The sequence below is a fragment of the Anser brachyrhynchus genome (genome assembly GCF_964034855.1).
Source record: "Anser brachyrhynchus genome assembly, chromosome: 2".
In the NCBI taxonomy this organism is placed as follows: domain Eukaryota; kingdom Metazoa; phylum Chordata; class Aves; order Anseriformes; family Anatidae; genus Anser; species Anser brachyrhynchus.
This window is the reverse complement of record NC_137695.1, coordinates 123,188,553-123,213,361: the sequence shown is the minus strand read 5'-3', so window position 1 is coordinate 123,213,361 and position 24,809 is coordinate 123,188,553. Positions and strand designations below refer to the sequence as shown.

General features: G+C 32.7%; 1 protein-coding gene across 14 annotated transcripts in view; it reads left to right on the top strand.

Annotated features, from left to right (window-relative positions):
- Positions 1-24,809, top strand: part of ASPH (aspartate beta-hydroxylase) — a 115,164-nt gene that overhangs the window by 14,822 nt on the left and 75,533 nt on the right. For 5 of the 14 annotated variants that reach the window (XM_080579416.1, XM_080579414.1, XM_080579411.1 and 2 more), the window contains exons 2-5: positions 2,063-2,212; positions 3,039-3,083; positions 4,318-4,386; positions 24,599-24,688. In XM_080579416.1, the coding sequence (XP_080435542.1) occupies positions 2,063-2,212; positions 3,039-3,083; positions 4,318-4,386; positions 24,599-24,688 (354 nt within the window). Of the gene's footprint in view, positions 1-2,062; positions 2,213-3,038; positions 3,084-4,317; positions 4,387-10,352; positions 20,107-24,598; positions 24,689-24,809 lie in introns of those variants that run through there. The other 9 variants (XM_080579418.1, XM_080579417.1, XM_080579421.1 and 6 more) reach the window with 5 other exon arrangements.

Below are 24,809 nucleotides of genomic sequence, written 5' to 3'. Positions count from 1 at the left end.
GATATGTAATACAGATACAGGGAAATTAGCCACTGGTTTCTCATTATTTATCTCTAAAAAGCTACTTCCTTTTATTGTAAGGAAGAAGCCCGGTAATATTCAGGTGTTCAGGGTATTTTTGTCTTTCTATGATCCGTGTTGATAAATATATCAAACGTTTTTTGGCAATTAGTGTGATAAAGTTAACTCCGTATTTTATTATAGTCACATTTTTTTTTGAAATATGCAAGAAATAGTTTTACTTTAATAACCATTTGAACTATTGGTTTTCAACTGTTATTCTGACCCTTTGATGAAACGAGCCAACAACGCTCAAAAGTTAGATAACTTTTCTAAATTAACCAAATGTAAATTAAGTTCATGTTACTATTTTAATACTCCAATGATTTTGAAGTGCATGTATGTGGTCAAGATCAAAGTAGTTACTATTTGCTTCTAATTATATTGTTTTAATTTTGGAAAGGCTAGGAAGGGAAATATTGGGAATGTTGTCATGTTTGAGTCACTACTATCATTTAGTGTATTTTTTGAGATATATCTTGTATTTGATTTTTTTAATAAAAGGTTATTGTTTTCAATTATATATCTTGTATTTTTTTAAAGGTCATTATTTTCAATGAAATTTCTCTATTTGAATGTACAATTTCAGTTATATGTATCCTAAACGTTATGTGAAGTTTTAAGAACTTATTTTGAAAACATTAAGAGTAGCAGTGAATTTTGAGCTTTGATTGAATCACAGTTAGTTTTTTGTTTTTTAACTGTTGACTTAATACTACTACTAATACTTAAGTTTCTGGATTTGAGCTCTCAGCCTTCTGTCTTTGTACTTTAAACTGGAATTTTTATTTTTGTTTATGCTCAGTTTCTCTTAGCGTTTTTACTTTATGCTTACTTGAGGGCATTTCTTTTTATATCTATAATAAGATATTTGATCATCGTTATTTGCAGAGTGAAAAAGAATATTTTTATTATGGTCAATGGGCAGAGTTCAGGGAGATTTCTTTGTTTTCTTTGAAGAGTCAGTAAATCACGACAGCTGTCAGTTTGCAACTTGGACATGTGTTGCTGGACCCTGTTTGCCCTAGCCATGGAATTGAATGTGGCTGAATGGGCAAAGGTGGTGCTTGAAGGGAAGAAGTGGGGCTGGTCAACGTGAAACTGACCCGAGTGCCTTGCAGCAGTAAATACCAGCAAGCAGAGGAACAGGCCTTGAGCCCTGGTGAAGAGCAGCAGACACCTGTTTGGATGCACATTTACTATGTCTTTACCTCAAATGATCCTAAATTGGACCAAGCAATTTGTCTTCTGTACTGGTGGTATCCATTCGAACACCTCTGCCCCTACAGCTAGGTTGGCCCAGTGGTTTGTTTAGAACTACCATGTCTTTTATATACCCTGACTCCTGTATGTGCTATTAGAGACAAATCTGTGGTTTGCATTCAGTCCTTGTCATACTTTTACTTGCACACTTCACAGGTCACAAAGTCTTAAAGTACTCAATAGCAGTGAATCTCCAAACACTTCTAAGAAGCATGGGAGATACTTTTAGTTAGTAGAGTGCCTGAACTTAAAGTCTTACCTTTAATATGGTTTAGATTTTAGATTCTTATGCTATTTGAATTTTCACGTTCATTTCATGAACTCACTCAACTTTGCAGTACTAACTAGCTTTGAAGCTCTTCATTGCTTCAGAAGAAATACTCTTGTTTAAAAGTGTTTCTGCTGATTGGATTGCCCTCTGGTGGCAGTTTGGGAAGGCTTGTCCCAAATGCAAAACATCTCAAAAATGTTAAGCTTTGTGTAAATATACACCAAAAGGGTAGAAGGAGGGATTTCCAACTAAGCTGTTAAACACACTACCTGTGTTTTGTTGTTTTTTTTGTTGCTTTTATAGAGGCTTTACCACTTAGATAACAGTTAAGCTTTCCAATGTAATTCACAGTGATATGACACCTACAAGTCATAAGAAACCCACAAGATTTATAATTATATGCTTAACCATAATTTTATAACTCTTATGCAAATCCATTTTTTTTATTTGTTTGCCTTATTTTAACAGAGACTAAGCATGGAGGAAGCAAGAATGGAAAGAAAGAAGGCCTCTCTGGAAGCTCATTTTTCACCTGGTTTATGGTAATTGCTTTGCTGGGAGTTTGGACATCAGTAGCAGTTGTCTGGTTTGAACTTGTAGATTATGAAGAAGTCCTAGGTAAGAATTTTAAATCTTAAAAGACCTTTCAAACATATACTGTGACGTGCCTTAAATGGATGCCATTTTGCATTTCAGATAGGAAACCTAACTATTAGACTTCAGTGTGAGTGCTACAGAGCAGTGCTTCACTAGCTAGTTGAATCGATTACTGCAGTGTTTGCAAATGACCTACATAAGAATACACAATGTAGTTCAAAAAGTACAGTTTAATTCTGAACTCTATTCTGATGTTAAGATGGGATTCTCATAAGACTGAAGAAGGTTTTTGAAATACTTGATGCATTTAAGAATTGAAGAAAACTTCAAGGATAGATCTTCATCTTTTTGTAATATGTATACAGCAATTCAATTGGATCTTCAGATTAAGATGTGTTGTTCCAATTTAAGCTTTCAAAACTTGCAGTAGAGGGTTGGTTGAAAGTAGGTGGCTAATATTGTTACTGCTCCTTTGATGGACTGTTGGCTATAGCGTCAGGACAATCGGTTGTCATCTTGTGAATGTGCTGTTGAACGACCTCATCTTTAAGCTTGTAACAGTGCTAATTGTATCTCAATATGACAATGATAAGATAGTGTTGTTTATATAGTATCCAAGGATGGAAATTAATGTCTCAACTTTCAAGATGTATGACCATAGGTAGACCTTATGTTATAGGTTTCAAAGTGCAGTTTTACAACTGGTGGTTTTACAGGCTTTACAACTTTACGAGTCTTTTGGTACAGCATTTTGATCTGGACTAATTTTAAGAGAAGCTTCTAGTTTGAAATTTAATTAGGTGTAGTGATGCAAATAATGGTTTCTATATTTTTACCATGCATGCAGCCAAAGCAAAGGATTTCCGTTATAACTTGTCAGAGGTACTACAAGGTAGGATATTAGAGAAATAAGCTTGCTTTTCTGTCCCTTGGCTAGAAATTGTTTTAATTCTTAATTTTTAAATAGTTACTGTTCTCCTATAATGCCATGATAGCCATTTTTCACCTTTCTAATTCTTTGTCCTGTTTTTGAATATGATACTGTTCTTCTTATTTTTAGAATAGTATATTTATTCCACTAGTTATTGTGCTTAACCATAAATAAATAAAGATCTTTTCTAATTGGTAGCTTCGGTGCAATGGTAATGACCTTATTTTTGTGTAGTCTAGACCTATAGCTGAATTTTTTCTTTCACAAAGCTGTTTTCTAATTTTATAAGTATATTAAGAACTGTATTTCATTTATTTTACTTGCAATCAAGTTCTGCCTTCATTTAGAGAGGGACAAATTTAATAATAAGCCGGCAAACTATAAGGACTGAGTTCTTCTGCAAGAAGTGCACAGTTTCTATTCTATTTAAAGTTAAGCTTGAATTTTATTAGAGCTAATTAGCTCTCTACTCACCTGGTGATCCAAAGACACTCATAATCCTGGATACCATAATCCTATGCTAAAAATTCTTTTTGAAGAGAATTTTGAATTCTCTTTTTGATTATATTTAAGGCTGGTAGAGCTGCAGTTACCAGAGTAAAAGTGAGATGTCTGTTCTTAGCCACCTATAAAAGGGTAGACAAAATTTTGTCTGCACTGGATGTAATACAGTTGTTGACAGTTAGGAATGTTTTTTTTTGTCCAGGAAGTAGGTTGCTTTCCTTCTATTAACTTAGCACTGAAAATGAAATTATATGTGTATCTTAATTCTGAGAATTTAGAATGGCAAGAAGCATATAATCTGAAAACAAAGGGTAATTATTTGATTAACTTTTGTTTTAATATTTCTTTTTTATCCTTAAACATGGTGACTGTTCGATTTGCTTCTGAGCAAAGGGTATTGAGTTAAATCGCATCACTGAATTATGTATTTGCTCTAAACCTGTGAGCACTGAATTAAAAGCATGCAAAAAGACCAACAAGTATTCAGTCTGAAGTCTAGGAAATGAAGAAGGGGAGTAAAAATATTTGTAGTATTTTCCAGGAAATTTAAAATGTGGTTAAGGCAAGACTAAATAATCAAAAACGGTATGGTATCAGTCTAGTGTTGACCACCAGCCATTATGCACTAAAACATTGTGTTGGAACCAAGCTGCTGAATTCCTAATTCTCTCTTCTTTCTCTGTGTTTTTAGGCAAGCTTGGGATATACGATGCTGATGGAGATGGAGATTTTGATGTGGAAGATGCTAAAGTATTGCTAGGCAAGTACAAACACAAGACGAATAATCAGTATAATTTAATTGTCATATTCATGTTTGATTTTTGTTTAATATCAAAACAATTTTGTTTTTTCCTCATTGAATAATTTAAAATGATTTAATTGTGGTGTTTTATTTCTCATGCAAGTTGTAGGACTTACAGCACTAAAAGTGGAAAGCACATGATTACTTGTATGATGATTTTGAAGTTATCAATTGTTGCAAGATCATTGTGATTATTAATAAATTAATCTAGGCAGGGCTTAAGATGCTTCAAGAGTTGAAACATTGTTCATGTAAACATGTTAAGCCAGGTCCATTTTAAAATGAGTTCTAACAAGCCTTTGTTATGTGACTGTGATTATTTGTTTAGTGTATTTTGTACTGTCTTCCCTCTATTCTGAGTTCTCCCAAAGTCTGTTTGTTTTCTTTGCCCTTTCAAAACCTACATGGCATTAAACACTGGTTTTAATCACACTTCTCCTTGTATTTTGGGAGAATGTCTTTCAGCTTACTAGGTTTCTTCAAAGAGAAGCTGTAATTGCCAGACGTTCTTTATGATAGTGCTAGAAGATGTAGGTAAAATGACACTACCATCTACAACTTCACGGTCAAGCATTGGATAGATACTTCTAAAAGTGATATTGGAAAGTTTATTTTTCTTTGATTGATTGGTTGAAATATAAACCTGTTCTGATCACAGAAACCTAGCAAATTAAATAAAAAATGACCAAAAAAAACCTGGCGTAGTTAACAATTTGAGCAGAGGGGAAGCTGGAATGTCTCAAACTGGTAAAGTTATTAATAGTATAGTATGTCATGCTGTTGGAAAGTCCCACTCCCTAAAAATCAGTTTCTTGTCATTTTTTTTCCACACTTGTGTTTGAAGAAATAAGCAAACGTCTTTTAGGGGTGGCATTTGTTTAATCCCATCACAGTTAAAGAAAACCCATGCAATAAAAATTACTGAACCTGTTTGTATTGGTGTGAATATGAGAGGCACTCCAGAGATCTCCAGTTCTCTGAGGGTCTTCAGAGATACAATTTGTGTATTAAATAGTGAATAAGATAACATTTTGCATCATTGTAATCCTAATCTTTCTCTGTCTATTATGTAGTGTGTGGAAAGTGGATATCAATTTCAGTGGGTCAGATTAGTTTCATTCAGACTGACAAGGTGGTCACCACAAACATGCTGCTGCTTTGTTAAATCTGTTTTACGCAACTTGATATAGCTGGGAATTCTGCCCGTACATGACAGAGTTCCTATTATAAGCTTGCCTTATCATGCATTTAAACTTCATACTTCAAGTGTGACACTAGAAGGTCACATAGCAAAAGTTATTTTTTATTACTTTTGAAAACTGCCTTAAAAATAAGATTTCATCTCATTTAAATTTAAGAGTATTCTCAGCAGCACAAAGGAAATTGTAAGTTTTATAAAGTTACTGAATGTTGATGCAGATTATAAGTATAAAAATGTTTTCTAATAACTGACATATAATATCAGCTGAAGCTCTTAGGAATTTACTGTGCTTGTTGGTGTTTAAAAAATATACTAAAGAAAATGAACAGCAGTATTATTTATGCAGACTAAATTATTTTGTTGATACAGAATCTGAAAGACTAGATTCCCTCTTGAGGAATTTGTATTCCAGAAATAAGTCTTTGAAGTTAGTAAAGAAAACATACAGTAAGCCTGTATTCAACTGCATTAGGGTAACTTTCTACATATTGAATGCATGGCTCCTTTATGTTTTATTTGTGGGGCTTTTGTTAGTACATATGTTACGTTTGAAGACTTGTGACTTCCTGGGATTTTCCTTTAGGTTGTAACAACATGTTGGTTTCTCTGTTAACGTTGACTTTTTAAAAAAAAAAAAAAAAAAAGAGAGAGAGAGGTTACTGTGTGTATACTTCTAGGAAGTAATATGCTTTTTAATTTTCTGGTCTTTAGCTATTGCCATACCACTGTATATATTAAAATCTCTCGCACCTGTAGTGGTTTACTGTTGTATGCTTCTATAATTTTCAGTTATACAAAATTTCAGTTTACATTTTTAATGACTAATGTATTTTGAAGTTCTTTTAATTTTGAGAAATACTTCTAACAGCCTATTTTATGTTTCAAAGATTGGTTTAGTAGCTGATACTTAGTTTTCTGTAGTATTTGGGCACACCTAAGTTGAAGGATTAAAGTTTATGATTTTATTTCTTGTATATGTTATAAGTTATTAAAGGGACAATTCTTTTTATTTTTTTTTAGTTTTTATTTTTTTATGAAATCAAAGAACGTTTTATGATTCTTAATACTTCTGCTTAAGTATTTGTGGATTTTGAAAACTGTCTGAAGGAAGTATGTTCTTCCACCTCTCCCTACCCACCCCCTCAGCCCCCCCCCCCCCCCCCCCCCCAATTCTGTAGCAAAAGAAGTAAGAAGAAAAACAACTGAAAATCCAATCAGCCAAACTCAAATATTTGTGGAGTTAGTTTTGTATTCATTTTTAAAAACTTACCTGGGGTTGAAATGCATATGCTTTCCTTATGTGAAGGAACCTACAGGCATTATGGAAAAAAAAATATTGAAGCTAGTCTACAGTTGTCTTGTAGGTTCTTCCTATTTCACAGGTATTTGTAAGGATCTACTTACTGATTTCCTTTTGGCGACTGCAAGAGAGGCTTCTTAACCTGCTCCTTTGAAGGCTTCTGTTATCAGTAATTTTCTTCCCACTTTTTGTCTACCACGCTTTGATCGTTCTTTGAAGGAAATTGTCCTCTTAACTAGGAAAGATAAAATAGTCTTTTGAACTTCTAAAAACTTTGGTTTTCCTGACAGGAGGAGTGTCGTATCTCTGTATTCCCTTTAGCTCAGTGTAGAGAAACAGTGGCTTTAGTAGTATTACCAAAAAAAAAAATATATATATATATATGTATAGGGAGCACCAATGTCTGTCTGAATCCTTGGAGCTATTTTTAATACCTCACTTCTTTTTAACAAGTAACAATCTTCTGAGAAATTCTACTTAAATAACTGCAGTCGTTAGTGCAATTTTTGCACTGCAGTTGCAGAAAACGCAAAGGGGGGGGTGCATTAACCTGGTGTATCAGTGAACAAAGGGAAGTAAACAGAGTACGAGCATCTACAAACCATTTCTTCCAGCTTGCCTATAGTAAAAGTAATAATATTAAAAAATACATATACACTTACAAGTAATCATATAAAGATTGAACATTCAGAAAATGTGATGAGATAGTAGAAATTAAGAGGTTTTTGTTTATACATGGTTCATTTATTCAGGATAATTTTCATATCCTTCTCTGTTTTTTATCATGTTCTATTGTAGCATCTTCAAATTTTAAAGTCTTGTATATGCTCATTCTCCTAGAATAGGTGTTTGAAGGAGCAGATGGACTTTTTTTCTCTTGATAAATAAATGTATCAACCTGCAAGTGGTTGCATTAATACTGTTGAATAGATAAAGATTTTGATTTCCTAGATCTGTGTTTGACTTGATTGGCAATGTTTAGACTTCTGAAATAAAGCAATTGTTTCTTATAAGTCACTGGATTGGCATGTTAAGGCCACCTTGTAGGGCAGGGTGTGGTTTTTTTTTTTTGGTCACCAGTTTCAGGTGGTACCTACCATGTTTGTGTTTGCCTATGAATTTTATTTTAAGTAGTTATTCTCAATTATAGGAATGAAAAATGTAGGCAATCCCTAGCTGGTTTGCCAGAAGTTGGGTGTCATTAAAGAGAAAAATAGCTTGAATATGGATTACTGTTTTTTTTAATTTCAACTCTTTCTAGGAAAGAAAAAAGAATGTATGAAATAGTGTTATTTTCCATAGCTCAGGCTGAAGTTTTTTCTTCTAAATATAAAAGTCGTCATACGCATCTTGGATAGGTTTTGTAAAGAGTTATAAAGAAAGGGTTTGGGTTTCATTTATGTTGTTGTTGAGGTGGGTTTTTTTGTTTTTGTTTTTCCAAAAGGAATGTAAGATCCCTCACAGTTTCTGTGGTTCCCTTTGGTGTCCTATTAATCATTTTCAGAGAAAATATGCTGGTATACTCCATGTTATATTTCACAAATTTAAATGTCCAAGAGCCTTCTTCTTGACTTAGGACAAGAATAGGAGCTGCTGTATGGTTATTCACATGTTTACAGAAATTCTATCTAAAATCTGTGTGGTTTTGTTTTTCTTTTTGATGCCAGATTCCAAAAAAAATAGAGCTATACAAATATTTTGTAATTTAGTGTTTATAACTTCGTTTTTTTTTTTAGATTCAAGTTTTTATTCTTAAATTGAAATTTCATTCTTCAGTGTATGTATACCTTGGTTAATGGGTTTGTGTCATTTGGTCCAAAGTTTGAAAACAAATTAGAATGATGTCTGACTACCGTATATAAAGTTAAGTCTATAAAATTTAATTTTTATAGAACTAAGCCATGGAAGAAGTTGGAGAGGGATATTTATAAAACGTTGATTGCCTCCTGGATTCAATCTGTCATTTTTAAGCCTTTTGGGCTATCCAGTGAAAAATTAAAGAGAATGGCTGGTCACTCAAGTAGAGGTTCTGGACATCCAGGTACAAGGATGTGGAACATCATGGACTTGGAAGTTCCCTCAGAATTATCATTGATACTTTCACTATGTGCTGTAAGAAAAATATGCTGAAATGTTAAATGTCTGCTATAAACTTCTCTATCCTGAATGTTTCATTAACCTGCACCTAATCTTGCTTTGTAGTCTGCATGTGCAACATGTTCACTTAATTTTATGTCTCAACAATCTGTCTTCTCCCTTAGTCCACTTTTCTGCTCTACCTTCCAACACAAACGAAGGTTTGTTCTGGTTAGAAGTAGGGAAAGTTCCCCCCTCTCCTGCTTTAAAGCTTACCAATTACTGGTATTTATCATTGCTTAATCATTCTGTTGTACTTTTCCCTGAACGGAAAAGTTGAAATGTTATTATTTAGTAACTGCAAAAATTTTATTTAAAGAAACAAAACAACAACAAAAACAACAAAACAACAACAACAAACATTAATCCTGCCTTTGGATTTCAAATGCCAGTTAGATTAGTGCGTCTTGTAGCTCAAGATGGCAAGTCTTGGTCTTAAATATCAGAAATGACAAGCTTGCTCTTCACTGCTCTGCTCATCTCTACTGTAGTCATCTTGAGTCTACTTCAGATTTTCTGTGTAGCAACTCATAAGGATTCCAAACAAAAAAAAAATAATAAGCTCATCTCCCTTTATACTGGATACTTGTTTTGTCTAGTTTTCTGTTTTTCTATATATTCTCAAATTTGGAATTAATTCCTGAGGATCACGCATACCGTGTTGAATGTAGGTCATAGAAAAAACAATTGAGAAGCATGTTCAAAAAAAAAAAAGGAACCAAACAAATAAAAAAAGAAACATGACCCCCACTCCTAGCAATCAGTCCTCACTCTTAAGCAAAATCAAAATTGTGCATGACAGAGTAAACGTAATGCTTAATAGTATGTCTGTGACGAGATTTGGTTATTGTTTCCTTTTAAATATTTTTCTCAGTTATCTATTGCAAACCTCTGAGGTTTGAACATAATGGTTTAAAAAACACAAATGCAAATTTGATGATGCTAAGTAGTGTAGGATTCATAAATCTTACTGTATAAAACCTTTCTGAAAGTAAATACTACAGTAAGAAAACTGAATATAGACTAATTTGGTTTTAAGATTAAGAACAATAGCAAAGCTCCCTTCAATTTTAGTATTTTGGCTTAATATTGTGCATGTTTATTGTCCAAATTATAGCCTGTACTTTGAAAGATTAAACTTGCCTAACATCTTTCTATTTCCTAAATAGCTCTCCTGTAAAGACTGCTGTCTGTGACATGAGTTGTCTTTCACAGATCCTCCTTTTACAGTTTCCTCTTTCCACCTAACTGCTGTCCTTTTTTTCTCTTTCCTCTATTCTTGTGTAGGCCTGACCAAAGATGGCAGTAATGAAAATATTGATTCCCTTGAGGAAGTCCTTAATATTTTAGCAGAGGAAAGCTCTGATTGGTTTTATGGCTTTCTCTCATTTCTCTATGATGTATTGACTCCTTTTGAAATACTAGAAGAAGAAGAGAGCGAAGCTGCAGATGATGTTGATGGTACGTCACAGAATGAAGGGGTTCAGGGAAAAAAGACTTGTGTTATTTTGGATTTACAGAACCAATGACCGAAAGACTAATTCGATTGGCCTTCAAAAATGTCCATGAAATCATCAGTCTTAATATGACAGGAATTTCTGGCATTGAGGAAAATGGACACTATAAATACTGAACTAAAGTCAGCCATGCAACGTAGATTTGGTAGTTGAAAGCCTTTCAGCGACTTTTCCATTTTTGTGACAGGAAGACAAATACTACGCAGTTGTGTAAATATGTAGAATAAAACGTGTCTGCAGTTGTGTAGTTGGCTTGTGTATGTGCTTTAATTTGTGCACTTCGTGCACAAAACTTACAAAACTAAGTGTAATAACCTCTACTGTTAACACTGTAACATTTGTCTTTCTACAAAACGTTAACTGAAGCATTTTGTAACTGCTTTGATTGTAAAGTATTCTGGCATGACTGCATTATGTAAATACATATTTATATGTTAATCCTTAATGTGGACATAACAATGATAATTCTCTTGTGAAATATAATTTTAATAAATAATTTTATGATTCACTCATTTCTCAGATAGATACTTTTTACTTGTTTAAATAAAAGCACTTTTATCTAAAAGTGCTGAAAAACTTTACTGAGATTTATTTCTAAGCTAGCTAACATCTATTGCATTCAGAAGGTATGTCATTATATGGTCTTATTCCCCCCTGATTTGTCTGTTTTCAAACTAAGTTTTCATTATTTTTTTAATAACAATCACAATCACACTGCAGGGGCTATTCTGAATTTGATTTTCTTTTAAGGTGGGCCTTTTGTGGAAGTGGTAAGCTGTGATTGTATGTTTCGTATGTAATGTTGAATGTATTAAAGATTAATTAGAAATTAGAATGTAATGTCTTCTATTCCTTGCAAAGTTCAAGAACTTAACTCAGATTTCAACCCTTTTAATGAAACTTGTGACAGTTGTTTCAAAAATACTGTACGAGTGTACAATAAAGGTGCATGAGTTCCATCTGCTATCATAAAGCTACTGGTATAGAAAGGGTAGTCTGTAACTATATTCTGCAATTTCCATCAAGTCCTAAAAGCTGAAACTGAGCTGTAATTTTAATACAAGAGTAGTGTATATTCATATTATTATTAATAATATAGTGTTTATAGAGATGCCTGCTATGTTTACATTTGTATCCATTTCCCATATAAAGTTTATGCTCAAATTGTAACTGTATTGGATGCAAGCTGAAATTTCAACCTCTTTTTTAAAATCAAATTAATTTTCACTTGCTTCAGCGTGGCAGTTTTAAAGCTATTTAACGTGTTTCAAAAACTAACATTATAATTAAATCACCCAGCTACAAGAAGGTTCTTCTCAGTCTTTAAAAAAGTTATAAATAGTGTTAGTGTTAAGCAAGTTAAGTGTTTAAAAAAGCACTTTTTTTTAAAGTCTGCCACCTAAGACTTACATATAAGTAGAGCCATAAGAACATAAGCCATGTTCTTTGAAATATTTGTGGATTACAGTATCAGAAAGTAAATAATGCATAATTTTAATCTTTTTACTATGGGATATATGAAGGATAAGGTAAAGAAAAAAACTGATATTTTATGAAAATTGGGTATCATGGAATTTATACCAAATAGTTGAAATATATGTTGATAGTCTGATGAAGGTTCATGTGAAATAGGGAGAGAGAGAGTACTTGAACCGTGAAAAAAGTTGCAAATACTGAAATAGGGCATAGTTATAACAGTATACAATTACGTCAACTTGAGCTTAATGAGGTGAAATGCAGGCAGAGTTCTGAGTTAGTAGGGAAGTTCCTTGTTGATTCTATTAAATGTGTGGGGAAAAAAAAAAGAACTGTAGATGAATTCTAGAGTATTTAGTTTCTAGAACGTAGGTTTTTCAGAAGTCCTAGCTCTTGCCTGTGCTAGTTCCTGCTGAATATACAATCAAACACTCACTGGTGATGAGCATTGCTTCAAGATTGGTCAAAGCTCTCCTGGAGTTTAAGATGAAGACTTTTGATTTTAGTGAATCACATATAATTATTGTTACTGCATGCATCACTGACCAGTAAGAGTGGTAGTAAGATCTAGATGAGCCTTCAATTATTAACAGCATGGCAATTTTCAAAATAAACAAAAGCAGTAAGAATTGTAATAAGACAGAAGTGGACCAGTAAGAGTGGTAATAATATACAGATGAGTCTTCAGTTATACCAGATGGCAATTTTCAAAATAAATAAACAAAAGCAATTTAACAGCCAAAAAGTTAAGCTGAATATAACATACAAATAGTCAAGGAAAAAATGAATATATCTCAGCTGTTGCTTCTAAGTCAACAGCATGTGTTTGATATTTGTTGAGGAAGTTGAAATGTCAATTTTTAGTTTGCTTTGGGGCAACTATCAGTTATGCAAAATACAGTCAGTAAATTAATGTTTGAACTGAAATCCAAAGAACTTAAAGTGCTTAAGAATTAAAATAATTTAAGAAGCAAAGCTGCTGCTTTGTACCTACAGTTTTTAAGACTTTTAAAACAGGAGTAAAAGCAAATAAATGTTTTCGTGAGGAAAATACAATGTGTAATGTAATAATAGGAAATTGCCAGTTTTCACAGCTACTTAAGAATGAAAATTTAATCATTTATGTGAAATTGAAAACATTTTTCATTAGCCACTTTTATATTCCTTGGAGATTACTTAAAGTAAATTTTACAAAGCTATACAAGGAAATGTCTGTGACTAAAGTTAGTCTTTTAGCTTTGTCACCATTTTAAGAAGTACGTGGGATGCTTTGTGTTGCTCTTTTCTAGTGTTGGTAAATGTTTGATATTTTAACTGCCAGTCTTCAGCAGAGGTTTACATGTTTTGAACAAAATACTGCACTAACCTTAGTAGCATAAGCTGTTGCTTGTTTTAATGCGATACTAATGTAAATAAATTGTAGGGAATAAAAAAAAAACTTCGTACCCCTAAGTCTGAAATAACTGAAATAGCTTAAAGAAGGTCTGAACCCTGGATTTCTGTGACCACCTTCAACAATTTTTAATTTAAAAGTAAGAGGGTAATTTACATGGGGTGAAATAAAACATCAACAACAACAAAAAAACACAATGCATGTAAAATAACTTAAAATCACAAAGAATAAGCGGGAAAATGTTGCATATCTGTTGAAATAATGGCAGCAACGTTTGCCAGTACTTTTTTTTTCAAAAATCAGCTTTTTGAGAACTTGTTCAATTTTTTGTTTCAAGGCTGATGAATGATGTTTATCACCTGTAGGTTTTATAGCACGCTAATCTTGCATTACCAGTGTCTCCAGTGACTGGCCTTAGAAGAAATTAAATTTTTATGACGGTTATTCATGAGTTACAGTTGTATGGAGAGGTAAAAGAATGCATTGAAACATTAGGAGGATTTTCATTTTAGTTCATAATAGTTAATAGATAGGAAAAGAAAACACCTGTATTGTAAACATGATTTGATTTGAATTTGACAACATTTGAAAGCTGCTGTGTGCAGTTCAGCTATTATGGACAGATCTATACTATTTTCCGTTTTGAATTGCAATCAGGTAAGCAGCTCTCATAATGATGAAACAGAAGCATGAAATAAATACTCTTATTTCATATAGTCAGGTAGGATAAATTCTTCAAGCTGAAGTTAATCAAGACAAAAAACTTGTTTGTTGGTTTCTTATGTCTTATACAAGATGCAAGATACATTCATGTCTGTGACAGAGAAGAAACTGCTTTCTGTCCTTTGTGTCTCGTTTGGATTTCCCTTCTAAAATCAGGCAGTTAAGCATGGCATTTTAAAGTAACTTACTGAGAATCTATTGTTCCGTTTCATTTCTTGTGCCAGTTGTGGGAATTAAAAAGCTGGTTTGTATTTGGGAGGGTTACAGGCTTTGGTATGCCTGGCAGTCTGCATACAGATAATGAATAAAAAAAAAATATCAATATAAGGTAAGTATGTGCTAGCCTTCTTGTCAGCAAGCTATTTGGTTTGGCAGAAGAACTTGTATATCCCATGTAGTATATTATAAATACTGCAGGCATTTGCAGGTGCATATTCAAACAATAATAGTTTTTTCTGACTTGCAGTTCTTCTGGAGACAGTAAATAAAAGAAGGGGACTAAAAAGCAGTCTGATAACAGTTCTGCCTTACAGATTTATTTTTACTTTTTGAGTTCTGCGATTTTAACATCTCTTGATAATATTCTGTGTGGTCAGGCAGGCTTTGTGTACAAAAAAAAAAAAATTAAAAATCTAACTCGTGGAATAAAATTAAATTCTATTCTTTGTGTTTTCACATTTGATGAGACCTTATGAGTTATGGGAAGAGTCAGAACGCAAGCTGTAATGGATAAAGCTTGAGGTTTTCTGTTCTATTACCCAGACTTTACACAGGTTACAGTGTAGGGTAGTTTGATAGCTGTTTAGTGCTAACTTTGACCGTATACTTTCCGTAGTAAATGTGACATAGCCTCTTTTTCAAATGTGAGTGAACAGTCAACTTTAAGTCAGCCTACAATTGCTGCATGATGCTGCAGGTTTAAAGTTTTTTTTTTTTCAGGTAGATGTTGTAGTGAAATTATTTTATAGGAATTTGTATTTCAAAGCCTTTTGCATAGAGATGTTATTAAAGTTTTCAGTAGTACTAAATGCCTAATATAACTGACATATACAAGAAGAAACTTCAGGTTTCTCATGTGGAATTTGTTCTGGAAAATTTTTATGAAAATTTTTATTTTTATGAAAGATAAGTTTCCCCTTTTTTGCTCAGCTGGATTTTGTTGCAGAATTAGAGTGCTTTGTAATATTCTAAGTTTTAAAGAATCAGTGAAGACACGAATTTATCTACTGTTAACTATTATGTAAAAATATCCACTTTGACAAGAATACTTAAGTTGTAGTTTGACTTTTTAAAACATATTTGGAAAATATTGGTAATATATCAAAATACATTATCTTTGAAATGTCCTTTTAATACATTATCTCAAATAGTAGCAATTGTTGCATTCTTTTATATGTGCTTATAAATGTTTTTATTTCTTTTCTATAGTCAACACAGGACCTTTATAATATAGGAATAAGTGGAAAAAAGAGGAACTTAAACAGTAACTCAAAAAAAAAAATCAGATATTTAAATTATAACTTAGAAGGAAGGTCCATAAGTTCAGTTATGTGATTCTTAAAGTTCTGCACGTTGGTTTGTATGCCCTGAGACTGTTAAGAGAATCCATCTCTGCTAATGATTTTACTTAGGTGCCAGAATTTTCCACGTGCTCCCTGGAATCACATTGCTGACTTGGAAAAGCTAAGTGTTTTGCATTCGTTTCTTGCTTCAGGCTGTTTGTTTCACAAATGAGACTTACTGATCTTGTAGTCATTGTAGGGATTCAGATGGAAATGAAGATATAGCATGATTTATGACTTATTATTTTTACATAAACAATAAAGTTCAAAATATTGTAAATAAGTATATTCATATTATGTTAAAATATGCAATTTGCATAGTTATGTAAGGCATTATTAGCTTGCTGAGTCTTAACATTGTATAAAAAGTATATTTAAAGAAATTACAGCCTGCCTGAGTATTTTACAAATTAAATATCAATAATTGCTGAACAGGATATTTTGTAATCTGCTTTTCAACATAATGCATATACTTTTATTTAAAAATCATTTCAAATATCTGTATGATATTTTTGTGTATACCAGGCATAGTAACTTTTTCCCCTGTCAAGACATGCTTGTACTATTATTATCCTAAAAAATGCAGGAACACTTTCCAACTGTGCAAATAGGGGAGGGTCTGGGGCTTTAAATATGGCTTTGTGCTGCTTAGCCGAGCAGCTTTTATTATTATTATTTTTATTGATGCTGCTGTGTAAGAATGTGTGAGTCTATTCTTCCTTCTATATAAGGAAATTGCTTTATTATTGTTATATGTGCCTGCTGCTTAGAATTAATAAGGTTGAATAACTTTTTCTTGAGATAGAATGCTGTACTTCAGCAGTGATGGTAATCTGTGAGGCAAGAACTCAACAAGACTTTCGTATTATTCATATGCTTTATTGGATTTAGATCTTAATCCACATCAGCATGATAATCCAGTCTCTTTAATGGTTTTAGAAAGATACAACCGCTAATTGCTTTATATTTTGGAGAAGGCTTTTATACAGTTCATGCCTCTCCTATGCGCTTTGTGCCTAGTTCCACAACAAGCTGAATGACCTCAATTTCTGTTAACGGCAATGGCAAAAGAAAGCAGTCAGCATCTTGCAGCACCTGCCTTTGACTGGAGAGTAAGGTTTATTTTTTAATGAAAGTCTTAACAGTCTTAAATAGTCTTAAGTAAAGCAGCAGGTATTTTGACTGAAGGAAAATGGCAACTGCATTTTTGAATTTGAGCAATATATTGCCATATTCCAAAAGACACATTTTGCTAAAGCATGTACTTCCATTGGATAAAGCGGATCCAGACCACTAGAACTAGAAACGAAAATAAAGTAAAACTGAACATACATCATTACTGTTGTGATATCAAGGAGATAATCTGACCTCCTTTTCTCTATACATTCCAGAGTTTCCATTTTAATAGTCAATTTTATTTTAATCAGTTTTGTGTAACACATTGTAAGAAAAATCTCTTTTTAAGGTACAGTACATATGTGCTTGAAGATATCTTGAGTTAATGTGTTTATTAAATATGTGTAAAAACTGCATAGAAATATAAGTTTAGTGGGTCTGAGAGAGAACTGGTACAATATCTAGCAGAGAAATCATCTGGGATATTGGTCATAATTACATGGCACTATACTATTTGGAGAGAACTGAGCTAGCTCTGAGAAGTTATGAAGCATCTTAAGTAGCATGCATATGGTGATGTGGTACTTTGCTTGAGCCTTACATCGACAACCTGTGTTGTTTTTGGTACTGAAGATGCTTTATTCTTAATGAGCTAACATTTGATGTCTCTCCATAGCATTGTGGTGTGCTATGTACAGGTAACTTTTTATATAACAAATTTGATTTACTTTTTTGTCAAATTCGAACATCACAGATTTGTATGTAACCTATTTCCATTTTGCAACAAATCAGGTGAGGAGCCAGGAGGGGTAGCCAAGAAAAAAACTAAAGTCAAAGGTACTTTAAAATTCTTCTGTGTGGAACTTTCTGCAGATAATGTCTGAAATGCATGCACGTTGCAAACACAGATTGCAGGTTATAATGTTTACTAATACTAGCTGTGTTGGCTATGTTTTCTAATGGTGCAGCAAACAATTATCCTTCCCATTTTTCAGTAACTTTTTTAACCATTTATTGTCATTTAATGGCAGTGCTTTCCAAACCAGATTTTTTTTCTTTAGATTTTTTTTACAACAGTTGTCGTGTTTGGATTACAAGTATTCTATTTTGGTCACTGCCAAATCCTCTGTTATTTTTCATGAATTCATGATACTATCTATACTTTTACATTATTGTAATCGGACTTGATTGCATTAATTTCTGCTTATGGTTATATTTAAATAGTCTACTTTATTTCTTACGGGAGGAGAAATTTAGGTAAAGTTCAAAAACTTTCCCTTTAATAAGATATGCAGAATCAGTTGCAGTGATGATCTTCATAAATTTTTAAAAAGCTTAAAGTAGCAACCAATTTAAGGCATATGTTTATTTATAATTACATTGCTGTGTGACCAAGACATAAAAACCTAAAGGTATTCAGTGCAACAAAGACAAAAAGCTAATTAACCTGAGCAAAACACCAAACTACTAGATGTACTTCAGGTGCTTAACTTTTTGGAGGTGCTGAGTTACCTTGCCACAGCACGGTGCTATACAAAGAATACAGTCTTTGTTGCATTAAAGACATTTAGACTTCTATGTTTTTTTGTTTTATTTTGATTTTCTATCAGTATGTAAGAAATGCAGGTTGCTTATAATATAAAGTCTTATTAGAAACAAAATGCTGGGGGAAACTATCATGCTTGTATGAATGTGACTTTCTTAGTGTCTTTGCATGCGAGTTGCAGTTTTTAGCTTTTGTTCCACATTGTGCTTGCTATGACTTTTTTGACTTTTTTGGCAAATTGTGTGTTTCCAAGAACTTAATAAATGTCATTTAACAACTCATTCCAGTGTTTTGAATTATTTTGCTAAGGTGTTTGATATGAGAATGAAGAAATGTTGTGATAATTTCCAAATGCTTTATGCCAGGAAACAGTTGGAAGGAAATATGTTATTCCTTTTAGTGAGCTGTGTCATTGTTCACTGTATAGAAAACATTACACAGGTGTTATACAGGCAGTTATTGCAAGAGAAATATCATTTTCCTGCTCTTTACTTTGACTCTTTCTCTGAAAAAAATGAATTAAAAATTTTAAAATATTATATAAATAAATATATCATATATAGATCAACTATTTTATATACAAAATCTTTTTCAAACAATCTGGGAGTATTACTACTTCCATTAAATCTGTAATATTTGTATTTAGTGTATTTATTTCTAAATTCTGTTGAACATTAAAAATTCTTTATTCTGGGGAATGCTGCAGGTACTGACAATGGTTTTCAAAACTGAGTCAAGTGGAAGTCAATATGGAACTTCCTAGTTTCAAGAAGAATGCTGTTTTGACTATTCTGCTGATGCATTATCTAGATACAGTGTCCCAGCTGGATATCTAATTTAGTTGAAATAGAGACAATAAGCACAAGAGATGCAACTCCAAAAGACTAAAAAACAAACAACAACAAATATTGCTATTAACACCATATATAGAAAATAAAAATGTACAAATTGATTACCGTTTAGTTTGATTTCATTGAATGTGGTGAAATGAAGTTGAACATCTATTTTGGAGTTGATTTGATTCACCAGGACATTATTTCTTTTTAACTATTTTGTACTTGTATTTTAGTTTTGTGAAATATATACTTAAGATACTAAAGTCTTGGACTAATCTGAAGCAATAATGTAAGGAAAATGATGTTGTATACTTTTCTGTTGTTATAACAACGTCATTTATTATCTTAGGAAGTTGATAAAATTGTGAAAAAAGTATCTTTTGGTTGTGGTCTTGACATTTCCAGACCCTACAATGTTCATACCATTGTCAGATTCAAAATCTGTAGTGATTTTCAGGCTCACAGACAAAGCTGTTTTTAGCATTCTACAGAAGCTGGTTAACAGAAAGGTACTGGAGGCATGTTTTTTTCCTAGATTAATGCTTCGTTTGAATGCCATAATATTAAGCGGTGGCTATTGTCTGGCTGCATGGTGTGAGGTCAGAAGTCAAAACTAATTTGTTTAAATTGCTTAAATCTTAAAAATGTGTACATATATACAAGTTTAAATTGGCATCTAACAAGCATTAAGTGTGAGGATGATCAAAGCTTTTAAATTGTTGCTCATAAAATACGTTCTTTGATCTAAGAATGGTTCTCTTACTGAACATTTCCTCTTTTTTAACTGAAAAAAAAAAAAAGTAAAAGAAGCAATTAAAGAACCACTCAAGAAATTAAAGCAGAAGCAGGAATCCAAGAAGGAGGAAACGAAAGATGAGGAAGAAAAAAAGAAAGCCAGGAAAGGAAAAGATGCCGCTGATCGAAAGGACAAGAAAGCTGTTGATACGAATAAATTAAAGAGAGAGTCTGACAAGGTTAAAAGAGACAGAGGAAAGGAAAAGGAAAAAAGCCTAGACAAAAATGTAAAATCCAAGGAGACGACAAAAAAATCAGCCGGTGAAAAGGATAGCACTATTCAGGTGGGAAAAGACAAAGAAACAAAAAAGATGGTTAAAAATCCATCCAAAAATTCTGCAAGCTCCATAAAGACAGACAAGAAAGAAAAGAAGTAAACTGAGTTCTGATTGTGCTAACTAAGAACAGACTGAAGAATGAGAAATGCAATTTATTTATAGAGTGTGGTAAATATGGCAATAAGAAAAAACTAAGGCTTTTTGGAAATGTGTGAACAAAAGTTATATATTTTTTGAAAATTGTTAAGCATGTACTGGCATTATAAACACAATGCAAAAATGTCTGCTGTGAAACTCAAATATGTACATATGTTAATATGCCTGACTGAAATTGTAATGTTGTGTATCAAATGCAAGTTTAAAAGCAATATTAAGAGGATTATCTGGACACACAGAGTGACAAAAACAACCAAGAGGAGCATTGACGGAACATATTGTCGTAGGAACTTATCTGTTAAGTGTAAATTATTCTCTGCTAAACTTAGTTTCTTGAAGTGGACTGAGAAGACTGCTTTATACCCAGACAGTCAGACCAACTTCTGTGTTGTGTTGATTTATGAGACTTGTGTTAGAACAAGTTTTTGTTGATCCTGTGACAATATATTCTGCTGTTCATTTGTTCTTTCTTTCTTTCTTTATTACTGTTAGGTCTGAAAACTTGATTCATTGTCATTTTTCAGTTAACTCAATTTTTCCAAGTTTCTGGTAACGAATACTATTAGGCCACTTGTTTCTTTTCTGATGGGTGCTGTTGGATTCCAATCACATTTCAAGAAGAATGATTTGCTACTATTATTGTGTTCTGGTTGAACTTAGAGAACTGCTTGTGTTTTTTGGTTTATTTTTTTGCAACTATTAATTTCTTCCAACAACACTTACTAAGTACATGATACTTCTGTAAGCAAGCTTCTATTTTAGCACTAAAGAATGATTTATCCAGCAGTCTCAATAGAGTAAGCAAAGTTACAAAACGTTTCTTGAGACATATATTTCAGTAATCTATACTTGCTTACAAATTTATATAAGGGAAGGAGTATTTTCTAATTTTACTAGATAAATAATGGTGTTTAGTATGGTGTTTAGTATGCTGAAATAATAATTCTACAATAAAAGTACACAAGATTCAGAACAATTTGTAATGAAAGTTGAAGATTTCTTATTGTAATACTGAATTACTGTTCTAAAGAAAACAAAACTAACAAGTGAAGATGATCATGGGTGTATGCATATGGGTGTGGTGTGAGATTAAAGTCCTGGAGGTTAATTCCTATATTCTTTTCTTCGTTCTGCTTAAATTTTCTATATAACTGTTGACAATACACTTATGTCAGGCAGTTGGTATAGCACACGTCTGTAAAATACTTTGATCCCTAGAAGTAAAAAATGCAATCAGACTTTTTTTTAAATAATAAAAAAAATAGTTCAGATGAAAGCTGTAGAAAATAATACAGTAACTTAAGATTCCAGCTGTTACAATTGACAGAGTTGATATACTGTGCTATGTTCTAAACATTTGTATGTGTGAAGAAGGAAGGAAAAGGGGTGTGTGTTGTGAACATTATAGTGCTTAGTGAAATCTTGACGAAATGATTTAATAAATGCACTTGTATAGTGAGTGTTCTTTTTTAGGTCTCAGTCATGATGGTTATGATTAGTCATCTGTGCTTTATTAGGTGTTAATACACGTTTGATGAAGGAGTATTCAGATCGCACTTCTCGAGAATAGTGACACAGTGCTAAATGCACATCACTTTTATTTTCTTCCCTAATATGACAGTCTAGGAGTGAAATTTAGAATGAGTTACCTAATTACTATATTTTCATATCTATGAGCCAAGATATGACCAACTGTGTGACCAAGTTTATCTGGTTCTAAATAAGTTGCTTTTTCAAAGAACATTTTGTTTGAGTAGTACTTCGGGCTGTACAGATAGCTACGCAGTAAATGGATTTTTTCCCCAGATATCTTTTGTGCTTTTGCATATCTCAATGAAATATTGTTGTTCAATTTAACATGGCAAGTTACGATGTAAGCTCAAAAAGGTCAACACAAGTAAAAACTGAGCGCAACTTCATTTTGATAAAAAGATCAGAGAAAATAGTATCTTGTAAAACACAAATGACTGTTACATACTCAACAGGACTGAACAGGAATCAGTGATAAAAACACACAGTAGATGTACATAAAGCATGAAAACAAAATTGAAAAACGTGCAAACAAAAATGAAGAAATATTCTCACTAGTCCTTTCTTTCCTTTTATACACCCTAAATGCTAGTTAGTTGTGAAATATGTCTTTTTAATACCAAATTCATTCATCACTGAAGCTGTGCAAGTTGTCTGAATTTGGACACGTGAGTTTTCAGAAGATATGAGAATGTATTTGAAGAGCTGTATGTATAAAGGAAGTAAACAGCATTTGTGGAAGTAGGGTGTCTGTTTCTAGTCTTCCAGATTCTGAAGTCTGAAACAGTGGCTAAAATAAGGAACTGCTTTTTTCTTTGTATTTAGAGATGATTGTAGAAGGAAGGAAGTAACTTACTACTCTTGTAGCCTTTAATATTACTGCAATAATATTTTGGATTTTTTTATGACGTGGCAGAAAGTTGGTTAAAAAACAGGTGTAAATTCTGGTGTCAACAAGAGTCTGTAAGACTCTTAATTATAGTGCTTTTAGATACAGCTTAACTACTGTAATAGTCAATTACATAATGTGATTTAAACAATTTTAGATATTTTAAAAAATGTAAGTAGTAGGATTTGTTCTTTTAATTCTTTTTTTTCCTGTTCCCATTGTATAGGATAATGGAATAAATATATGTGCTTCTTATGGTGCAAGATAAGATCTTACTAGTTTACACAAAGTTGTTTGGAGACATACCACTCCATTTTGTACAGAGATATATTTGACTCCAGTAGAGACCTGATGATAATATTTTTAAAACTTTACTGATTTTAAATATAATACTTATATTGTTCCACATAAAGTTACTTTTACATGAGCATTAGCAGTGGAAGAGTGTTCATTATTGTGTAGCCTCTGCTTTTTAAAATAATATTATATTGAGTTCTGTGCATACAAGTCTTGATAAACTAGTTTGTTTGAGGTGGTGTGTGTCCGAGTTCCTTTATTTAAGAAAGTAGTTTTACCTTAATTGACCTTGGAACTCCAAATGCAAATCCAGGAAAAATGATCATAGGAGCATTCAGTTTTGAAGGGACTTTAGGAGGTCCTTATTCTGTTATTCTTGCTCAAAAACAGGATCAGCTCAGAGATAAGGCCAGGTTGCTTTGGGTGTTGCCCAGTGTGGTACTTAAAAGCTCCACCATGTGAATGCACAACCTCTGTACAGCCTGCTGAGTTGACTGTCCTCATGGGGGCAAAAAGTTTTTTTATTAGATCTAGTCTGAACCTTTCTTGCCTTAATCCTTCCTAAACGATGTTTGAGCGGATGATTAGGCTAACACCAATACATTCTTTCTTGAGGGTATAATCTCTTGAGACGTGGCATAATCTTTCAAGCATTTCAATGTACTTCCTGTAACTAGGACAGTAAATCATGATTAATGACCTGCTTAATCCTGAACAGGTGTTTTTCTAAGAAGGATACGAATCATCTTTCTTTCTCTCTTACCTTGGTATTGGTCCTTGCTGTTATTGATTTTTTTTTTTTTTTTTTTTTCCCCCTCTCCATGGCACCTGGTCTAGAAAAACTCAGTGGCATAGATAGTAAGCAACTTAGTGGAGGAACTCCATCTGCAATAACTTAGGTGTCAGAAGAAATTAGCCAATTTTGAAGAGACTACAGTTCTATTTATATGATCTTCTAAGATTTAACTTAAGAAAACATATTATAAGCAGTGCACATTTAAAATTGGTTATTCATAAAATAGAAAAGTGATTACGTGAAGCACTTTTTCCCAAATAGAAAAATAGTGAGAAAAACCTGCTGCCCAATTATCTTCTGGAAATGGAATGGAACTTGAGAATAGCACAGTAATTTGTTCAGTTACAATGAATTAAAGACAGATGCTTAAATTTGTGTCCAGTTTTTTTCCCATTGTGTGTCTGACTTCAAAACATATGCTTGATTACTATCTCAGTACACTTTAGTCTTTGTGTATGTTATATATCAGGACAGCCCTGTAGTTACAATTAATTCCTTCAAGTGAAGTATTTATTGTTAATTTTAACTTTTGTTGTCGCTGATATATGTGAAACAACTTTCTTAATTTATATTTGAATCAAATCAGAAAAGCCTAAAGTTAACTTTATGACTAAAAAATGCAGGCCTAAAAGAAAGATCTGTCCCAGAACAGTCAACATCACCAGAATCCGAGGAGACCATTCAGCCTGATGAACAGTCATTTGTCAAATCAGGTAAGGTTTCTCATAAACCACAGAAGAAACGAGACATGATATTTCATTTGAATTATGATTCTGTTTCTTAGCATGCAATTTTTTTTTTTATTTCTTTGGGTAGAATATTAAATCTTTTATC